At 39.4% G+C, this 22,455-nt stretch overlaps 1 protein-coding gene across 1 annotated transcript; it reads left to right on the top strand.

Annotated features, from left to right (window-relative positions):
• Positions 1-2,485: 2,485 nt before the first annotated feature.
• On the top strand, positions 2,486-18,716 carry LOC139714127 (tyrosine-protein kinase Src42A-like). Its single transcript, XM_071625849.1, has 4 exons — positions 2,486-2,642; positions 7,081-7,259; positions 15,227-15,383; positions 16,908-18,716. Exons 1-4 carry the CDS (start codon positions 2,486-2,488, stop codon positions 17,117-17,119), a joined length of 705 nt encoding a protein of 234 aa, XP_071481950.1. The 3' UTR covers positions 17,120-18,716.
• The last annotated feature ends 3,739 nt before the right edge of the window (positions 18,717-22,455 follow it).

The following is a 22,455-nucleotide window of genomic DNA, read 5'->3' as shown; positions in this document are numbered from 1 at the left end:
GCAATGTACCTCAGTCTAACAGGATGGCCATGATGACACAATAAGGATGAGATAATATCTATTCATTGACAATTAGCTTCCGGACACCTGTGTCAGTCAGTAAACAATGCCCTCCAGGAAGCCTGCCATCTTTGGAACAAATCACTGTGAAGGGTTAATAATTAGATATCCCAGGTTTAAATCCCGCCCTATGCATTCATCCTTGGACAGAACTCCTTAACCACTGAGTCACTCATGATCCCAAGTCTAAAAATTCTATCAATGCCAAGGGTAATTATTTGCAAAAGGAGAAGACCTTCTGAACAGAATAGATCTGCCCTTCGGCTTGCTTACCACATACAACCATGTCACTGTGATATCATTGTATACAAAATTTAGAGATAATCGGTTCCGATTTGCCAACTTGTTTCAAGCTTTGATAAAGCAGGGCCTGTAGAGGATGGATGAGATTTCATTCCAGATGTCCAATTGACATTAACCCGTTGAGGACGGACTGATTTTGCTACAAAACACATTTCCCCAAAACACCTGCCCCGGCTGCCCAAGTATGCTTGGGACTTGTCCTCAACGGGTTAGTGGCACATGACAATAAAAAGGTGAAAATCAGCCTTAGAATGGTTGAAAAAATCATGAGTGTAGCAGTGTGTGTTCTTTTGTTAATTCTTTCACTTTCATCACACTGGAAAAAAAAAGAAGAAAAGGTAAATGTCGTTATGGCCCTTGTACGAGCTGATGTGACTACAAACATCCTACATGTCTGTGATCCACCATCCTTTCATAAATCCTGAATGACCTGAAGTGACCCAATGTGTCTGCATTGTTAAAAGGGGAGATCCCCTCATTTGGTCGGGCGTGGCACCTGTCATCAAGGTGATAATCACTGGTTAAAGAGCTTAAACTGTCTTTAATGGGGCCAGTGTTTCCCCCCTCTCCCTCTCCCTACCTTTTTCAGGAAGTACCCTATGTTGAGTACATAAAGGGCGGATCCAGGAATTCCGTAAAGAGGGGGTGCCTTTACAAAATTAAAGGGGGGCGCATGCTCTCCCGTCCATTTTTTTCTTATCATTTCTTTTGTTTAAACAAAAAAGGGGGGTGCACCCAGTGCGCTCCCTCCCCCCCCCCCCCCCCCCCCCCTGGATCCACAACTGTGTTATAATTGACAAGGAGGGCAGTGTGGCAATATGCTGCATGGTTTTGTTGTTATTGTTTGTGTTCACTTTTAGAATGCATTACAGTACAACACAATTACTCTCTGTGGATGTGATGGAGATGTGCTGATTTGTTACCGACTGTTGACGAAATTTCCAGTTCCGGGTACCAGCTGGACGCTGATTGAATCAATTTCGGAGAGCAGACAATGAGAGAAAAAGGAGAAGATGAAGAAGAAGAGGAGGAGGTGTTTTCCAACAGGATGCTCATCAATAAATTTGTTTGTGACCTGAACGAAGTACACATTACAACCTAGCCATTGTTCGTCGAACTGGTTTCTGAGAATTTGTTATGTGTGCCCAGGTGGCTCTCAGCCATGTAGTTGGGGAGAGGTGGAGGGATGGGAGGTTGGGAGGGGGACAATGTGTGTTTTGGTTTTTTTTTTTTTTTCTCTCTCTTTCTCTCTTTTTTTTCTTTCTTTTTTTCCCCCTCTCAGGTCCTTCTGCTACTGCATATATTTTAAATAATGATGCATGATTAGTAATACCGTACTCTAATACAAACCAAGACAATGGATGTGCAATGATTCATTTCATGTGTGTGGTTACCGTTTTTTGTTTCTACATCAAAGTTGAGGTTCAGTCCATATTGTAATATTCATATGAAAACATGATAAGTCATTGTCACAGTCATCTGAAGTCAGAAGTACAGATGTACATTGTACCTTGAAGTCTCTTTTTCTTCCTTTTCAAATAGTAACAGTAATGTGAGAATGATATAGAATAATTTTGAAGGTCTGACACTAGAGAATTTTACTTTCTCTCTATTTGTGATTCTGTAATGCATCTTTGAAGTCTTGATGTCTTCATCGTAGAAGCCATTTTACCCTTTGTTTAATACAATGCCGGTTGAAATAGTAATAATACTGCTGATGAAACGAATACTAGTAATGATAATACATTCAACAGTATTTGAGAGATTATAGATGATGATTAACAATACCGATAATGCTGACAGTGTTTAAGAGATTATGATAACTTCTACAATTATAAAAGATACATATCGGTACACAGAGAGATACATGTGACATGTACATCACACAATATGAGGAGTCTTTGCTTTTAATATCAGAAGATTTGAATGCTTTTTTTCCACTCTGAATAAGGAAAATTCCTTAACCCATTCCACACTGAATTCTGAAATGCCCACAGACTTAATACGCAGGCCTCCAGGTTCCCGCACGGAAAGGGTTAACAAATTATGATTCTAATATCTCTCACTTAATCTCTTTCTCTCTCTCTCTCTCTTCATCTCCTTCCTCTCCCATGTAGATACCATGAACACGGATGATTTCCTCAAGGAGGCACAAATCATGAAGAAGCTGCGACATCCCAAGCTGATCCAGCTCTACGCCGTCTGCACCCGCGACCAGCCCATCTACATCGTGACGGAACTCATGGTCAACGGCTCTCTCCTGGAATTCCTGCAGAGTCGTAAGTGTTGTCGAGGGGCAGGAACTATAGTCTTGGTTCCAGGCATAATGGCCAATTTACTTGGTCAGGTGGAAATTGATATTTAGAAAGAAAGAAAGAAAAATATATATATATATTGCTTCCATTGCACACAACAATGGACCCAGCCCTATCCTGTCCAGATTGAGATGATTGAAACCCATTTAATTTTTTTTTTTTAGAAACCACATGAAATATCATATATCATACAAATAGCAAAGAAAATGTCCCATTTTCTTGGTGTTTCTGCATACTTCTACCCCCTGAGCATATTCAATGTGGAGATGATCGATGGGTCTCATCAAATATTGATCCTAGAAAGAGACAACATGCCCTCCTCTTTTTCCTTCTCTACCATTCAAGTGGAAAGAAGACTTTTAACCCATTAGCACTCACTCATACACATTATACATACACTGTACTTTTTTTGAGGACATATAAATCCATGTCAAGCTGCTAATCCCTCCCCCATCAAAAAACAAAACACCCCCCCCCCCAAAAAAAAAACAACACACACACACAAAACAAACAACAACAACAACAACAACAACAACAACCACAAATGAAAAACAAGACATGGAAAAGTAAAAGAAAAAAGACAACATTTTCATTGGTGATGGTTTTACTGCCATTTTCTTGAAAGCTGGTTATTAATATTGTCTGAGCATAACAATATGCTAGGTACATGGTAGTTTCATACTATTATAAATGAACACCCTGTCACATTTATCCTTCACGTGGGCTGAAACTCAGACTATCAATATCACGTAGAGTTAATGTTACTAAATTTCAAAGAAATCCGTGATTTCCTTGTCTGTCCCCTATGGCGATTGCTTTCCTCACTTTTTGTGAGCTGTTTTCCCGATCACTTTGCTATTACTCTGCGCATGCTATGAAATCTTCTGGTTTCAATTATAAGTACTGCCCAGATCTTCTGGTGTAATACTGTTTAGCTCTGACTTAAAAAAAGATGGGAAAAATTCGATAATGTATAGTACCGGTACTAAGCCTGTACCACAACAAGAATGAGAGTGTAATCGCAACAATTATCAATTTAACTTTTTCAAACCTTGGCGCTTATTCCTCATGGGTTTCCCAAACTGCAATTGTACATTTTGAGCCTCTCAGTCTTGCCAAAAGACAGTCTGTTTTACTCCCTGTTTAAAGTAAAATCATTAAAGGTTGATTTATGAATTCCAGACTACGTACTGAGCTGTAATAATGCATGCTGTCCATGCTAATTTATCAGCGTTACGTGAAACTGATGTGGAGCTCAGGTGTGGAGAGTTTTCGCACTTGGTGAAAAACTTGTTTGCAAACATATCATAAAACATGTTTCACACTTCTCGAGTCATTCTTGAACTCAAGACCGAGCCTTGAGCAGAAATGATGTTTCCTGTCTGTCGTCATTTATCAGCATTACATGAAGAATTTGGTGTGATGCAGAGTTTTGGGAGTTTTCACACTTGGTGAAAAACTTGTTTGTGAACATAATAAAAACACGACTTGTATCACACTTCTTGAGTTATTCTTGAACTCAAGACCGAGACTAAAGCAGAAATGAAGTACCATGACCATCTTCATTTACCAACGCTACTAAGACAATGTAGATTTTGGTGTGGAGCGTAAGTTTGGAGAGATTTCACACATGGTGCAGAATTCATTGGTATACATGTGTAGAAACATGTTTCACACTTCTCGTGTTAATCTTGAACTCAAAACCGAGCCATAAGTGGAAATGATGTACCCATCCATCTTTATTTGTATGCAATATACGGTGTACATGAAGAACTTTGTGTTGAGCAGAGTTTGGAGAGTTTTTGCCTGTGGTGAAGAACTCATTTGGAAACATCATATATAGAAACATGTGTATTCTTCGTGAGTTACAAAATTGTATTTTTTTGTAAAAGCTCGCTCGAATGTTGTTCGTCAGATCGCTTTTGTCTGATCATCATCCGGAGATGCTTCCTGGTCAAATTTGGCTCAATTCTTGGTGGGCATTTGCAGTTTTGATAGATACAGGCCTCTGAGCTACAATGGACGAGTTGTATCATGGCTTGACTTTGAGTTCATTTCCGCCAGTGGTGCGTGTGTTCACGTACATGCTCTTGCATGTAAAGGTAATGAAGAGAGTTGCATGTGTGATGAACAGACCACGGAGTTGGCGATCCAGCTGTTTCGTTGAATGTCACTTACTGTGAGCAGACTGCAAGAAGACACATTTCATTGAGCATCTGAAGACTTTGTCATTCTCAGCGTGTCTGGAACATATACGGTTTGTACACGTTTCCCAAACATGATTACAACCTAGTTCTATTTTAATTTGCAGTCTGAAACCTCTCTTTGACTCAGGAGCCTTGAAAGCAAGTGAAGCGGGACCTCTGTATTTTGTGATGAGGCGTAACATTTGTTTGAAAATGCTTCAAGTGCATGCACATACTGCTATTTGTGATATTGGCTCTTTTCCAGTGCTAGTGCTGTATTTGTTCATTGCGTGGAGAATAATCGTTACACTTGTGTGATTCAGTCTAAAACCCCCCACCCCGTCAGGACAAACGAAAAAGTATAAAATGTGTTTGATCACTTTGGTGATTCTTAGCCAAATACGGCTCTGGGAATTACCGGTATCCTGTCTGTAATTACCTCACCGAAGTTCGAGTTTGTTCGTGTCGGGATCAGCGTAGTGACAGGACAGGGTTACGTGGGAGAAAACGTACGTGTGCCAGGCAGTGCGACGACGGTGGGTGAAGGGGGTTGCATTTGGGGGTTAGAAGTTCAGTGTGAGATGGAGTGAGCAGCAGACGGTGGTAGAGTTGATGGCTTTTACAGAACATCTTCTGGTGAGGAACCGCCTCACTTTATACCCAGTATTATATCCAGAGTTTAGCTACAAACATACATGGTATGATGAGCACTCCTTTGGAGAAACTTGAACAGCAAAACACTTCAATACCTACACATTTGTACATTCTTTTTCACTAAGTCACGATACTCTGTGATGTGTGTCCCTTCTGATACGTTGTACATGTACACATTGTCTTTTTTATTTCTCTGCAATTTAAGCAGAGTGCATACACAGATATGCATTGGTAGGACTATGAGTAAAGGGTATTGCAAGATATAATATGTCATCATGTTCACCTCCAATAGTAATCAGGATTCCTTTTTGCACAAATCGAGTCAGTGGAGGCAGCGAAATCTCCTCCAGCGAGATATGCCTTTCATCAGGGCCGCAGATGTTTTTGTGTAACCACTACTAGACACTAGAAAGTTATAAGGTGGTGCAAGTGTGAATAATTTACGCATTGATGTAGAAGGAGGAGGAGTGGTTTTATGCAGCTTACTGTGTGTAGATTTCAGACTTATGACGCAGACAGCTTGGCTTTATAGCACTGTATATATGGCGTATCCATCGTCAGGAAACTGCAGTCCCTTTAATAAAGAAAAGACTTTTGATCTCGTGTTGGGTTCATATCTTTTTGGGTTCAGTGACTTGCATGAAAACAGAGCGGCACTTCCAACGTATAAGAAAACATGCAGAGGGTGTACCAGCAAGTCGGATTTGGAGACAAAGATAACACACTTTCCAGAGTCCCCACCCCCCCCCCAAAAAAAAACAACAAAAAACAAAACAACAACAACAACAGCAACACACACACACAAACCCACAAACACACAAACAGATAAACAATGATTATGCAAGTAATGATGAGTCAGACTTGTTGGGAATATTTTGTGTCTGGTGGACATGGAAACATTATATATTTTGAAAGGTTTGTATAGGTAGTTTGTTAAAGCATGAATATGAAAGTGTTGGATGATTTGCAATTTGTGATTCTTCTTATTTCAGTGCTGCCCAAGACAGAAGACACACTTTGTTTGATGATACAGGTGTATAAAAGTTTTGAAAAATGTCGCACAAATGTAGCAGAAACTAGGCTGGATGAAGCAATTCTTATTTTGCAACAATATCTTGTAAATCATACCAAATTTATTCTTTTCTTTCAATTTCAATATCCAAATATAATAGAAATCATTTAAGGAATTCAATTCATTGGGAATGAAGAATCTTGTTGCAATTGTCTTTCAGATGTTTTGTCATATCAAATCTCTTCAACGAGCATATTTACTCTACTTGCAAATTTCAACAAGTACAGTGTATGTTTGAATAGAAAGATATGAAGAGTTTTATATAAACTGTAAATGTAAAAGCAAATACACTATATCTATTTCTATCAGTTTGAGATTGAACCTGCTGAAAAACAAAGAAAGTAATCAAAACATATGTTAAGACCATCTCCAAAAGTATTTCTGGTTTCTCTGACTTTGCATTCATACTCTAGATATATTCAGAGACATAATGATTGTTTGGAAGTCATTAAATGATTATTTTGCATTATTTGACATTTGACCCCTCCAGCCAAGGGTCACTCGCTGCAGCTGAGGATTCTGATCGACATGGCGGCCCAGGTGGCAGCCGGTATGGCCTACCTGGAGTCACAGAACTACATCCACCGGGACCTAGCGGCCAGGAACGTCCTGGTTGGCGAGAACAACATCTGCAAGGTGGCCGACTTTGGCCTGGCCCGGGTCATCAAGGTCAGTTTCTGAGTCTGTCCCTGGTCAGTTTCGGAGGTTTAAACCCAAATCAAACATCACGTCCTGAATTTCACAAAGGCAGTTTAAAATCGAATCTTGGGCTTAAATTTTAATAGTAGGTGGCGTGAAACAAGCACTGAATTTGGGCTCCTTGCAGTCAACATTTGCAAGTCCTATGAACTAGATTTAAATTGCCTTTGTGAATTTTCATGCAATTAATGTACCTAGGAATCATGTTTGTTTGTTTGTTTTTTTTTTTTTTGCTGAGCAGAGTAAGGTTGATGGTTTAAAAGGTTGGGGTGGGTGGGTGGGAGGGTCTCCATACATGTGTCTTTCACAATGTCTACAGGTCCATTGCCTAGCATACATGGGGAGTGACACACCCTAGGTTCATGCTTCTCAACCTTTTTAACCTGAGGCCCACTTTGGCTTATATTTTTTTTTGGATTTTTAGTTTTTTGTTTTTTTGAGGCCCTGGCAGATTGAATACAAATTTTTTTTTATTTCTATTTTTTGAAGTCATCGCAGCCCACCTGCGGGGGTTTTGCAGCCCACTGGTTGAAAATCTTGGCTCTAGATGGTTTATGTGTATTTATAGGTGTGACTGTCTCCTTTAAAGGGAACGTAAACCCAAAGAGCAATGTGGATTGAGTGAAAGCAGCAATATTAGTAGAACACATCAGTGAAAGTTTGAGGAAAATTGGGCAATCGATGCAAAAGTTATGAATTTTTAAAGTTTTGGTGTTGGAACTGCTGGGTAAGGAGACTACTAGAGGTTATGACGTATGAGTGGACTACAATATAAAGAACATATAAAGGGAATTCAATAAAAATTCATTTTTCATGAAAATTACATATTCCATGAACTTGATACTGACATATGTAAGGGGCAGCACTTATTCCCCCTGCTTTCTAAGAGCGGCTAGTCAAGTACTCATTCATTTTGCTAGAAAAGTGAATTTTTGTGGAATTCCTTTTATATTTTCTTTATATTATTGTCCACTCATACGTCATAACCTCTAGTAGTCTCCTCATCCAGCGGTTCCAGCACCAAAACTTTAGAAATTCATAACTTTTGCATCGATTGTCAGATTTTCCTCAAACTTTCACTGATGTGTTCTACTAATGTTACTGCTTTTACTCCATCCACATTGCTCTTTGGGTTTATGTTCCCTTTAAGGAGGGAACGTGGCTCCTCTTAGAAGGCAGCACACCATAGGAAGTGAACAACCCTCCAGTGACAGGAGTATGTCATTGGAGGGAACTTTATAATGCACCAGGATGTCCGAACATTCAAAGGGAGACATTTGGATGTCGTGATATTCGAGGGAGACGTTTGGATGTTGAAACATTGAAGGGAAACGTTCTTTCTTGAAATCAATATAGAGACATAATTCATAGCATGAGACATCACTATCTTCTGATTTTCACAGTTAATAATTATGCAGTACCTGCTGCAAACTATTAAAGGGGATGGCTAGTAACTGATCAGTGGGAATCAGTGGGAATGCTGGAGGATGATTGTTCCAATCCTTGTGGGATTCATTTAAGAGTACACTATATATCTATTCTTGTGTGAAAATTATTTGCTTCAGAATGGTCTCATATTCAAGTAATGTGCAGTTTAATGTTTCCAGGTAAGCGTCCCTGGTCAGTGACAGGGCATTAATCTGCACATTACTTGAATATGAGACCGTTCTGAAGCAAATAATTTTCACACAACAGTAGATATATGATGTACCCTTAAATAAATCCCACAAGGATTGGAACAATCATCCCTCAGCATTCCCACTGATTCCCACTGATCGGTTACTAGCCATCCGCTTTAAGGATTAGAACCAGCACTAGCTGTCAGGTGGAATCTCGGTGGTCTAGTGGATAAGATGCCTGTCTGGAGATCAGGAGATCGTACAGGTTTGAATCCTGATTGAGTATGTACATTGTACAATGTATGCCCATTATTTCTTTCATTATGGCTTCTACTAAAACACTGATCAATTCAGTGCTTATTTACATACATGTACGTCGATGCTGGGGAATGTGTTAATCATTTGTAATAAAAACAACTGGACAGAAGAATTTCATGAATTTGAATAATCACTGGATTTTTTCCCCAATAGGGGGGCACATAGACTAAGGGGGTTCCTAAAAGAAGGGGTTCCCAGATCAAAGGGGTCTAGATCTGATGTGACATGAGGGCATGTTGTAGAGTCAGAGCATCAAAGCAGTCGAGAGAAAAACAGTATTTTTTGCTGCACGAGGAAAAGCTTCCTGTTTGTGCAAAATGATACTTCAGTGATATGACAACTTAGAGCAGGGATGGGTCTCGCGTGTCAGTGAGAATTAGGGGCATTGGAGAGTAATGTACCCTAAATTACAGTATCGTTGATATGTTTCGTGCCTGTAGATGGGGTATGATTCATTGTTTAGTCTCTTCTTCCCTCCCTTTAATGACTCTCATAGAGTGAGTGTGTGAATAGCTAAATGCTCATACACATGCACTCTTGAACACTGGACGAACACAAATTTTGAATAAAAACAAAAAAATTGCTGCAGGAATGTGTATGCTGAAGGCCACCAACATTAGATTGACTGTAGGAATTACATTGTACATGAAAATATCGTCTATAGTATTTCCGAATACTTGCATGTTTGTTTGTACATCTGTAAAATTCTTCATATTTTTTACTGCTGGATCATCCAATGTTCACACTAAAAGTATTTTACATTTGTATAGTGGTGCAACGTTACCCACATTCATACTGTGTTTAAACATATTCTGCATACGTCGAGGACTCATTGTGGAATACACATGGCTAGGAGTGTAGTAGAGTGCTTGGCATCAGCTTTTGTAAATGGCTTTATATTTCCTGAGAAGTGTATATTGTGACTCGGAACACAATTTCGTGTGACAGGGCTGTCAACCTTGAGTGAGAGTTTGGCGTGAGACACTGCGAGGGAGCGGAGCGACCTCCTGGCTAGCGCCTGGCGGCCTGCTGTGCGGCCGTACGTACGTACATACTACGTACACAGTCAGTGTATGTAAAGTGATGTAAAGCACACGTCATAGCCATACATGTACTGTAATTTGCCAAAAGTACAAGCTACGCTCACGTGGTATAGGTAGAAACCAATCGTAATCCAATAGCTCGTCTTTGCGTGCGAACCGAAAACGATTATTTTTGGTTAAGCTTTACACCCATGCGGGAAAATCTCGAAATTTTGGGCTTGGGCATATCGATATTCGGAATATCAGATAATTTAGATATATATTTATTTTTGTAGTCATACTTTCCATTTTGGGGGTTTAGCGTGAGATTTCGTTATCAGAGTGAGACAGTCAAAACTGGTTGAATTGCATGAGTCTCACGCTCAATGCATGAGAGTTGGCAGCCCTGATGTGATAATGGTACATGAATGTTGGCATTTATGCTATATGGGGCAGTTCAAATGTGTGTTAGCATGTTGTTAAGTTCACAAATGTCAGTCGATTGGCAAGATCCCTAGATACACAACCATCACAAAATATATGGCGTGGACAATGTCTATGTACTGCTCTATCAAGGCAGGTCTCTGTCTGACGTTGAAAGTTGTGCAAAGTTTGAATCAGTGTGATTAACGCTTATCCTCAATGGGTTAATAGAAAGTAGAATACACACTCCCATCAGATCATGAGTATGCAGCAGGCTTACAGTTTAGATTGAGATAAGATGGCATAATGTTATTCAAAATTAATGATGTTAATAAGAATTTAACAGAAAGTTCCATCCTGACTTTATCTTGCTTTGTATCAAACCAAAAATTCAGAGAATTAAATAAATGAAAAACGAAACGAAAACAAAACAGACTTACTGAAAAAAATTATGAACTGTTAGATTTTAGAGAGTAAGACGAATTGGCAACTCTGTATGGTCTAAGTGTTGAGAGGCTCTCTATTCAGTTTGTACACAAAAAGGTCTCCTCAATGCCAAATTCATACATCGATGCAGTTGAAATTCAGAAGTGCCAATTTGATGATGAGAGGTGAAGGTTTCTGCATTCTTCAATCTGCCACAAATTTCAGAGAATTAATGTTCACGTTTTTCTAAAGGAAAAAAAATGATGAAAATTGTATCTTTTGTAATATGAAAGTGCAGATTTGATGATTTTTACCAGTTCCGACTAATCTTTCATCGATGCAGTTGAAATCCAGAAGTGCCAATTTGATGATGAGAGGTGATGGTTTCTGCATTTCAAAAAAGAAAAAAGAAAAAAGGGTCCTCATGGGATGTGATGAATTGAATGATTATTTTTGTGTTGGGGGAGGGAGAAGCCAGTACTCAGAAAGTGGCACACGATGTTAGCAAAGAGAGGATATGATGAAAATGAAAGGATTTGGGAAGGAGGGGGAGAAGAATTACGTTTCAAGGTTGTCATGTCGAATTCTCGATTGGATCACGCACGATCCGAGTTCCGACATTTAACGCCGCTTCCGCCCTGGCAGTTGTTCAGATCATCAGGCAGTCGTGGGCATCCTAGATGTGTAAGGGGGTCTTTGTTGCTGTGGGAAACTGGGGGTAGAAGTGACAGGAAATTTTTGGAGAAGTTGGTTTACCGTCATGACAGCAGATGCTGCAGGTTATAGAGTGTGTTTTAGAGAATTGTGCTTATTTCATCTTCCATCTGTGATCTTTTAAAGACAGGCATTTCGTCTGTATTTTTAAAAAAGTATGCTAAAATATTGTTGGAAACACATAAGCCATTCTGTGATGGTACACACAGTTCCTTAGCCTTCTGAATTAAAGAATGGTCATTATCATTGTAAATGAATGGTCACAGTGGCAAAGTGAAGTTCAAAATTTTGTACTAATGCTGACTTCACTATTCAAAACTGGTCCAAGTATCAATATAACCAAGTTTTGTTTAAATTGTTTTTGTTTTGCTTAGATAGGAAGCTTTAAAAGTTTTTACCTACCGCAGTTCGTTTGTATTGGCAGTTACAAGGACCGTACAACAGTACTTCATGACCTGAGATAATCTTAAAAATGCTTGGTACAATTGTATGAAAGGGCTTATGCTATCATTGGACCTACAGTACAACCACTCATTCAAAGCACACATTTTGCTTTCCAAATTTCAGGATATGAGGACTTGTAGTCTGTCTGCTTTATAAATCTATGATGACCTGATTTCTTTGTGTTTTTCCATTTGCATGCAGTTCCTTTGTATGATCGTTTTGTCAGCCCCTAATGTTGATTATGATCTCACTCGCTTGGACAGGCTCTTGGATGCCAAACTGATTTTACATCAATGCCTTTGACACCCTCTTTTTGTTTTTCAAGGTGAATTTCCTAAAGTGCTATAACAGCCTATCACCGGTTTGCAGTCATTGCCAAGAAGTTCTTAGTCTTCTTTACTTTTATACAGATTAGACATTGTGGGGCATATGTGGTTTACTTTGGCACTTTAAAGTTGCATTACAAAGGATCTGAATGTCTCTCAAAATACTCCCTTTCCTGGAAGTTAGCCACAACAGTATTCTCCTTCTGGCTGATAATGAGTATGCAATGCAATATGAAGTCGTCACAGCTACGGTGATGATGTAAAAATAGAAACCTCCACCTAATGGAACGACCCCATAGTATTTCCGTTCTGCATCTGATGCCAACAAACTGCTGAATGAATCGCTGATATATTATGTCACCTGACGGTCAAATCTCAAAAAGTGTGCACTAGTAAACGTCAATGCAGCATGACTTGCAAAGGTTATTACAATATACCTCTTTTGATGAATCCTCAATTCTGATTGGTCAAAAGTGCAGTCACTAGTTTTTGTTATACTGCCTGGCAGTTAGCATAAATATCTTAAATTGTTAAAATGGGATAGTGTATATAAAACAGATATTGACTGCTTCTTTTTGGGTCATGGTTAAAACCATTTGCCCTTGGTGATTTCTCAACAGTAGTGTGCCCCTTGACTCACCTCTGGGCAATGTTGTAGTTTTTAGTGCCCCTCAGAGCAGTTGATATTTGCACATCGGCACATAGGGGGGAAAAAAAAATCAAAATTTAGTCTCTACATTGATTCTACTTGTCAGGCTGTTGTTTTGTATTTTTGTCTAGGTATAAGATTTGATTTAATTTGATTTGGTTTTTGTGACTGCTGAAGAAGCAATGAATGCTTGTCAGTAAGCATCAATGAGACAAATGACTGTAAGTCCCCTCCCAGATACAAGGCAGGGAGAAAATAGTGCCTCGTCTAGGGGCACAAGTGCAGCTGCCTGGGAACTTGAACCATAGACCTTGTGATCAAAAGTCTGTTGTATTCTCCATTGAACCTCAACAGCTCCTTTTCACTTGTCATAATGTTTGTGTGATGGATATAAAGTCCTGGCTTACCAAACATGAGTAGTATGTGTCTGTGGTTAGTTTATAGAGGACATTGGGATTAGTACCCACCAAAATTCCCCTGCCAAGTGCCGACAGATGACGAATCCAACAAAAGTTGACGTCGTGACTCGGTTTGGAGGCACAGCAAAGTAATGATGAGTTTGGAGTTTCATAGTGGCCATTATCTTCATTGCAGCTGGTTGTATCTGCAATATGCGGTTACAGTGATACATGTAGTTGTCAAGGGTTCTCTGATTGTTCGTAAAGTCTTCACATTTCATATGTATTTATTTAACAATATTATTGTTTTATTCAAGAATCAGCACATTATTTTCTTGAAATGTTAATTATTAATTGTAAAATGCAGAATATGGAATGGTAAAAAAAAAAAAAAAAACCAAACAGACAAAAAATGAATAACAGAATGTAACCCTGCACCACAAAACCAACAAAAAGTTGCCAGACATGGAAATTTAGTTGAGGGCAGATTCTGAAAGAGTGGACTTTTGGCTATGAATTGATGCAGAGCTACCAAGTCTCGCGCATTCTGTGTGAGACTCAAGCATTTAGGGGCCATCTCACTATCTCACGCATGACACCCATTTTTCTCACGCATCGGGCGAGTCTGCAACTTGGGCCTATAATAATGAGCTTAGCTCAAAAGATTAAAGTGATAGTTGCAATTGAAGGTATATTTCCCTTTTTTCTTTCAAAATCAGTAAAAATTAGTCACTTAAGTATGCCCCTGATCGCACCATTAAGAGCTAAAAATTGAAAAAGCTCCCTACTGTGGGAGGCCACAGGGGTGAAAAACCCCTCCCAGACCCTCACTCGCGCGCACATTCGCATGCCGAGATGCCGAGTCATGAAATCTCACTCATAAAATTTTTTTGAACTTGACATCCCTGTTGATGTATAACTCAATTCAAATGGAGTCTCATATCCAGTCTAAATATTGTAAAGAAAGCACACACTCTGAAAAAAATGTATACCAGAAAAAGAGGTTCTGAAGTGTAGTGTCTATTCAGGCGCTTAATCCTTCCAAGCCATGCTCTGTGCATTAAATGGGACAAAAAACAGGATGTAAAACTCCTTAGCAACAACAATAAAGGGATTAACAGATTAGGCCGAAATTGAGCTTGCTCTATTGACACATTCTACCCATGACTAATACCAACTTTCAAAGCAGTAGCATCATCCTTTCAAATGTTATTGTAGGTGATAGTGAAGAGTGTGTAAAGGATTTTGAAGAAATGAAAAGGGAAATGTACACTGTACACCTGTAAGACATACCAAACACACTATTCTACAAAAAAGTGGTCTTGAAAAACTGCTTAAAACACAATTTCCCATTTGTTTTATGATCCCAAACTTTAGAATAATGTAGAATATCATCACCATCATTTGTATCAACATCATCAACATAATCATAATCATTATCATCATCACATCAACGTCATCATCATTCACATGATCATTGATAGAATCATCATCATCATCATCAACATCATTCTTACATCAACATCATCATCAACATCATCACCATCATCATCTGGTGGTAATTGAATTCTCCTTTTTTGTCTCGTTGCCCTCTCCAGGATGAAATCTACGAGTCCCACGTGGGAGCCAAGTTCCCCATCAAGTGGACGGCGCCGGAGGCAGCCAACTACCACGCCTTCACCATCAAGTCTGACGTCTGGTCCTTTGGCATCCTCCTGACGGAGATCATCACCTATGGCCGGATACCATACCCAGGTGGGTGCAACCTTTCACCTTTGGTCCTTTGTGTGCCGGGGCACTCAATGTAGCTTGCCAAGCCGCCTTCATCAGCATTCAGTCAGCACTCAGTCAGCCCTCCAAACTTGATCTAGTTGTAGATTATTGAGCCCACTCAGGTGTAGCAATGTGCCTCAGTCCAATAGGATGGCCATGTTGAGAGATTAGGGATTAGTGGGATTAGGTGATCTCTATTCACTAACAGTTATTTTCCAGACCTTCAACCCTTTTATGTGCTGCAGCACTGGGGTAGCTTGCTATTAACCTGCTGAGGACGGACTGATTTTGCTGTAACGCGCATTTCCTTTGGGCAACTGCCTGAGTATACTCGCGACTCGTCCTGCATCAGCATCCGGCACTCCATCCAAACTTGACTGAGTTAAAGATTAGCTAATTCACTCAGGTGTACCAATGTGCCCTGTTCCATTGGGAAGGCCATGGTGACAGAATAGGGGTTGGGGGATTAGTTAATCTCTATTCATTCATTTAGCTACAGATCTGTGAAAATCTCTCAAGTTTATCTCCTGTGTCCATCTTGTTCAAAGTAGGGAATGCTGTTAAAAACTAATGAAGAGGTATTTTGTAGTTGGATAGATCTATTCTTGGTGTATAGAAAGATCATTAACAAAATGAACAGACATGATATGAGAGGTATAGATACATGTAGATAGACAGGTAGATAGATAGATAGATAGATAGATAGATAGATAGATAGATAGATAGATAGATAGATAGATAGATAGATAGATAGATAGATACTGGTAGATAGATAGATAGATAGATAGATAGATAGATAGATAGATAGATAGATAGATACTGGTAGATAGATAGATAGATGCCGGTAGGTAGATAGATAGATAGATAGATAGATAGATAGATAGATTGATAAATAGATGGATAAATGGATAGTTAGATAGATACAACAATAGATAGCCTGATGAATAGGAACTACTAATGCTAGGATAACATCATACTGAGGTTATGAGAAAGGAGTGTTAAAAAAGATGAGACAGGAAATTGGGGACCCATTTCATAAAAAGTCAGTATGACAGCAACTCTTGCTGGAATGGCAATTGTCATGGTAACGACAAGAATCCAGCTTCTTGATTGGCTGATGCTATGGCCATTATTGCCATTCCATCAAGAGTTGCTATTCTAGCATCTTTTGTGAAGTAGGGCCCAGGGTCCCATTTCATAAAAAGTTGATATGATAGCAACTCTTGCTGAAATGGCAATTGTCATAGTAATGAAAAGAATCCAGCTTCCTGATTGGCTATTGCTATTGGAAGTTGCCATTCCAGCAAGAGTTGCCACCCCAACATCTTTTATGAAACGGGGCCCTTGTGTTTGCTCAGTGTTTTGAAATGCTGACTGATGTACACTTGATATTAAAAAGCTAGAGACTTTGATGAATTCACCAACAGCACTTCTTGCATTTAATGGTCATCCTGTTGTGGTTGTTACCTGCTTTTTTTTTCTCTCTCTCTCTCCCTCTGCCCCCAGGCATGACCAACAAGGAGGTACTGGACAACGTTGATCGTGGCTACCGGATGCCCTGCCCGCCCGGCTGCCCGCCGGAGCTCTACGAGATTATGCTGGAGTGCTGGAAGTCCAAGGCTATGGACCGGCCGACCTTCGAGACCCTGCAGTGGAAGCTGGAGGAATTCTTTGTCATGGAGGGCGAGCAGTACCGTGAGGCGTCGTCCATCCGCTGATTGGTCAAGCCACATGTGCAGCCCTCGCAGGTCCCGGCCCGTACAGTGTGTGTGAGACGCGATCGGGGAGGTCACATTCACCGGGACCGGGCACATGTCATGGAACGCGTCTGCGACGCCACAGAATGCGATATTACCTGAAATTCTCCATGTATCCCTCATGTCTACTTGGACTTCTTCGGAGGTGTTCATCCTTTTATTCTTTTTGCTTGCATCGTATCCAAAGAATCTTCTCGGCAATGGCTCCTTCTCGGGCAATAGAGTATTCTTGTGCCATGACTTAAAAAAATGCGAAGAGAAAAACTCTGTAAGATATTATGTGCAACTTCCTCCGTAGGAGCGCAATTTGACTGATTTTATTTCAACTGCCAGGTTCTTCGGTGGTGTATGATACTGAGGTTATATGTTCAAACAGCAAGACTTGTACCATTACACCAAGACAAAGCTGGCCACTTTTCTACCCCATTTTAAGCTTTATTCTTGCTGTGCTGATGTCTGATGTACGCGTAAATGAACCGTGGAGCATCAATGATTATAAGTGACCATGTGTCCATCTACTGTGATTTTGTAATGTATAGTGAGGATATGTTTGCAAACGTGGTGTCTAAAAAATGATCAAATACTATTGTAGCAGAAGAGGATTTTCTGTTTTTACATAAACATGCACTCCTCTCACAAAATCATATGTAATTCATAGATTTACTTTGAGAGACAAAAACAGATTCTTCATGACATTACTGGAAAGATTAGAGTATTTGATATTTTGCAAGTAGTCACTCAGTGTTTGAATTTTCAAACTGTGGATAACTGAATAGAAGTATTTATACTTCATGAATAAACATAAATTAGGAGTGAGGTTAAGGAGAGAGGGGGTTGTGAAATTGACTTTACAGTACTGTTTTTGTAATACTGCTAAATTAAGCTTTTAAACAAGAATAAATTCAAAGGAGACTGGATCGTATTGTAGGATGGTGTGTGTCAAAGAATCATCAGGAACCAAGTTTGCTTGCAGAATATTCAGAAGAGGCAACTGTGTATTGATTGCAGCAACTGGAGCAACATGCCTTGGCTACAATCAACCAGCTTTCGAGGAATATTTTCTTCGCTGTGAAATATGCAGTTAGGGTCACTAATACAGTCACCATTAGTTGCATGAGGAAATGGTTCTGGGGATTGCCAACTAACCACTACCACGTGATCTATATGTAGGGATAGTGAACGCAGTTATGTGGACATTCAGAGCAAATCAAGTTTGAATCTTGTCATGATTACTTCGCAGGCTTTACAATCATGTGTATGTATGCTCTACAGTGAGCAAGCCGGAGAGATGTTACGCATGCCACTCTGTAGCGTAATGCAGTATGGATCAGTGATCGCACCAGTATAAAATCTGTACCTTTGATCCATGCTTGCAAGTCTCAAAGCCAATGCGCAACTATCTCTTTTTTCTCTCCAAGCGAAAACTTGGCAGACACTGTAGTCGTTTCCTGAGTAAGGTTTAAAATGCTGCATACTTTATAGATACGAGAACTGCTTTTGTCACACAGGCTAGTACTGAGGGCAATATTAAGAATATAGGTCCAGGAAAAGGCACTATCATGTACATGTGAAACTGACGGAGGACACACAAACACTTAACCTGTTGAGGACGGACTGATTTTACTACAACACGCATTTCCCATAGACACCTGCCCGAGTATACTCGTGACTCGTCCTCAACGGGTTAAACGAAGAACAACCAATATAATCATGATGTTGCATGCATTGATTATGCCCTTGTGGTACACAAGACACAAACAGAAGAAGAAGACATTCTTCTTCATTTGGCTCTATTGTCACATGCAAACGAGTCTACCAAATTTTGATCATGTTTGTGTAGGATAGAAGTACTCACATCTGTGTGGGATCAACATTACACAGGGTTTAGACGATTACTGTACATTCATGGTTGATCTTGTCTGTGACAGGTCCATGAAATTACGTGGAATAATGAGGTAGACCCATTTAGAAAGTTTTTTTTTTTCTCTTGAAATATGTTAAGTTTCATTCTAACTCAAAAAGAAACTTTTTTCTTATATGGGAATAATCAAGAACCTTATCCATTTTAATGTGTAACTGCGACCGCAATTGCAAAATGCAACATCAGTAGCAGTTTTGCAACGGAATTCGTTATAGAAGAAAGAATGACGGTAGATATTGATACTCTGTTAGAGTGAAAGATTTAATCTATCTACGTGTACCTGTACATGTATCGTTGTTTCCTGTAACTGAGGTTGTAGGTCATATTGTGTAAGCACTGTATATGTATCCAATCCTGTGTTAAAAGGCGCACAACATTGTAATGATTTTGACCAACTTTTGTCATACTTGAGACACCTCACCATATTTGTGGAATGATGAATAGCTATTCAGATATTTCGTAACTGCGCATATTTACAATACGTGTACCATCTACATTTTATAGCGGCATGCACATGATTTTTTTTAATACCTTGTATGACCAAACGCTAAAGCTACAAGAACCTGGTCTTTTAATTGTCATGTCACTTTTGTTGTTGCAGTATGTAACAATGAATACTTGTTATAAAGGTCAGGTGATTATCAACTGTTCAATGTGTGTACATCATCTGTTAACACTCTCTTGTGCAAATTGGACTGTCATTGGACCACTCAGCAAGAGTTCAGTCTAAGCTTTATAAGTGTGTGCACAGGAGAAAATATGTGATGATTTTAAAGACCAAGGTCCTTAATGTTGTCAGTGGAAGTGCCATGGAGTCCTAGGTAGCCTTGTAACTTTTAAGCGATTCTTACTCAGACCTGCACAAGTATGGAAGTGTGCATAGCATCCAGGAGAATCTTACATTCTTTCCATCTATTGCTTTGTAACAATATGGTATTAAGTGTTATTTGTGAGATATACCTATTTATCATGTATACGAGAGGAAAAAATGGAAAAGTCTCCATGAATTACGATTCTGCTTGAAGGCCAAAAGTTTGTCTTCAAATGTTGATGTGGAAAAAAGAAATGAAATTATTCTGAATGTGTCTTCAATAAATTACAGGATTTTGATTTATTTTATTTTTGGTGAACCCATGAAACTTCGTAGTGCAGCCATATACAGCTGTATGTGAGCGTATTGACTCTAACTGTATACAGTACCTTCTCCTATGGTGGCTGAAAATTTCTTCTGTTCATCCCAGTTATCTGCGTTTGAGCTTAAAGGTGCATAGTCCCGGTAGGGTAGAGGGCGCTGTTGATGATACTGCCAATCACCGTTAGCATTGATATGAAGATTACCGAAGTTGAGCTGTCATCAAGGGTAAAGTGCGTACACCTAGGCGTTGCTAAGTAACGTTGCCTTCGTTGTCTTCTCTGCGCATCGCGCAGTCTGTAGTAATGCCAGGGTGCGTGCATATGTGCTTGTTATTATGACATCACAAAAGAAGTTTGCTATTAAAGCTGTCATCCCCCTCAGCCGAATCATGAGCCGAACTGTAATCGGACCACTGACTACAGTGAATCGCACTTCTTCGGACTCGGGGGAAGTGGGCCAAAGCGTAAGCGCTAAAGAGGAGTCGATAGCGTAGGTCTCTATAGGAAACTTGCGCCGTGCGCCCGCGTACGCATTTGACTAAAACACCGGGACTATGCACCTTTAAATCTTGTGATAGTCTCAGGCCTGTATGTTCCTCTGTTCTATATATGGAACCACAGCTATTTTTGCTCTTAATGAATTGTCAAATGTTGGCAGTTCTCAGAAATATTTCCATATACCATTTGCCACTCACCCAATAGAAAATAGATGACATCGTAAGAAATATGGCATATATACATGTATTTTTGATTTGCCATATGATGAGAAAAGCTATGTGTTTGTTGCATAGGGAAATCACTACCAATTGATGTCGAAAACAATTTGTCAAAGTCCCAAGGGGGGTGGGGGAATATGTGGGACATTTGTTGATAGGAAGGTCTTTGCAACGGTTGAAATAATAATACCGCAATGATTTTGATCTCCATGTAGAATAGAGTCCATATTAAGTTTTGTCATGAAAACAAGTGTTGATTCTTTGTCATTTTATTTGCAATAATGAGTAGTTTGTATAAAAAAAAGAAAAAATGCTCTATCTTAGCCTAGCTGTTTTAAATTTGTAAACAAGTGTACATTAACCTTTTTTTTTCAGTCATTGTTAAAATTATCAGAAACCAGAAGCACTTTCACAGCGCACACAAAGTGTCTTTAGCTTTCACCTATTTTGTTTTGTTTTTACTGAGCACTTTCATGAATATTGTAGACTATGTAAAATATGTACAGATGCCAGTTTCTCTTTGTTTTTATGTTATTTTGAAATGGATGACAATGCACTTATGGAGTTGAAAATGGGATCTTTAACGCAGTGGCTGGAAGGCGTAGTTTATGACTACTCAGCAAAATAGCTACCTGTCGATATATTGTCAATTTTTGTTGTTGTTGCATCCATAGGATATACATGTGGAGCATGGGGCTTTCTGTACCAGTGTATTCTATCAAAACTCATCAGCTTTTACATTAATATTCGAGATCTAAAGGTGTTTTGTTTTTTGTTTTGTTTTTGTTTTTAATTACTCAGAGATAGATTTGGACTTCGTGTGGATGCATACGGCCAAAGTAGTCAATTAGTTGTTGACCATAATACACCTACCTTCACTGTACCAAAATACAATGTTTTAAACCCAAGCCATTGTCTAACTATGCATATCGCACTCAAATTTAGAATCAGACTCTAATATTACCGGTTTAGCTCAACACTAGCCATGGTACTCGACTTTCTAAGCAGGGAGATTTTGTACAGGGTGGCACAAGTGATGTGGAATAAAAAAAGAAAGAAAGAAAGAAAGAAGAAAAAAGAATACCACTTGCAAATCAAATCCACTTGCTGATGGGGCCCAGGTGTGTTATGTGGCATAATCTGTTGAGGACGAGGATTTTACAATTAACACACATTTCCCATAGACACCTGCCTGAGTATCCTCGGGACTAATCTTCAACTGGATCAAAGTCTACAGTATGTGAAAGTGGCATGTCTTGGTGATGCAGGGTTATACCAGATCGCTTCATTTTGTTCGGGGTGTAAAGATTCTGTTGTCGACAAACATCGTAGGATAACACATTCGATGACATAGCAACAATAGAAAAGAAATCAAGCGCTTACCACAGTTACATGTATAGTCTCTCTTCAAGGCATGCTGTGATTTTTCTTTTAAATCTCTGACCTTCAGGGGTACTGCCAGTGAAGTAAAAAAGATTGGCGGGGTTCTTTGGATTTCCATGGTTGCAGACTTTACACGGTTTACC

This window comes from Diadema antillarum, unplaced genomic scaffold (assembly GCF_040938485.1).
Source record: "Diadema antillarum isolate AM-2024a unplaced genomic scaffold, OU_Dant_1.0 seq00002168_RagTag, whole genome shotgun sequence".
NCBI lineage: Eukaryota > Metazoa > Echinodermata > Echinoidea > Diadematoida > Diadematidae > Diadema > Diadema antillarum.
The sequence above is the reverse complement of the archived record's forward strand: the minus strand, read 5'-3'. Positions and strand labels throughout refer to the sequence as shown.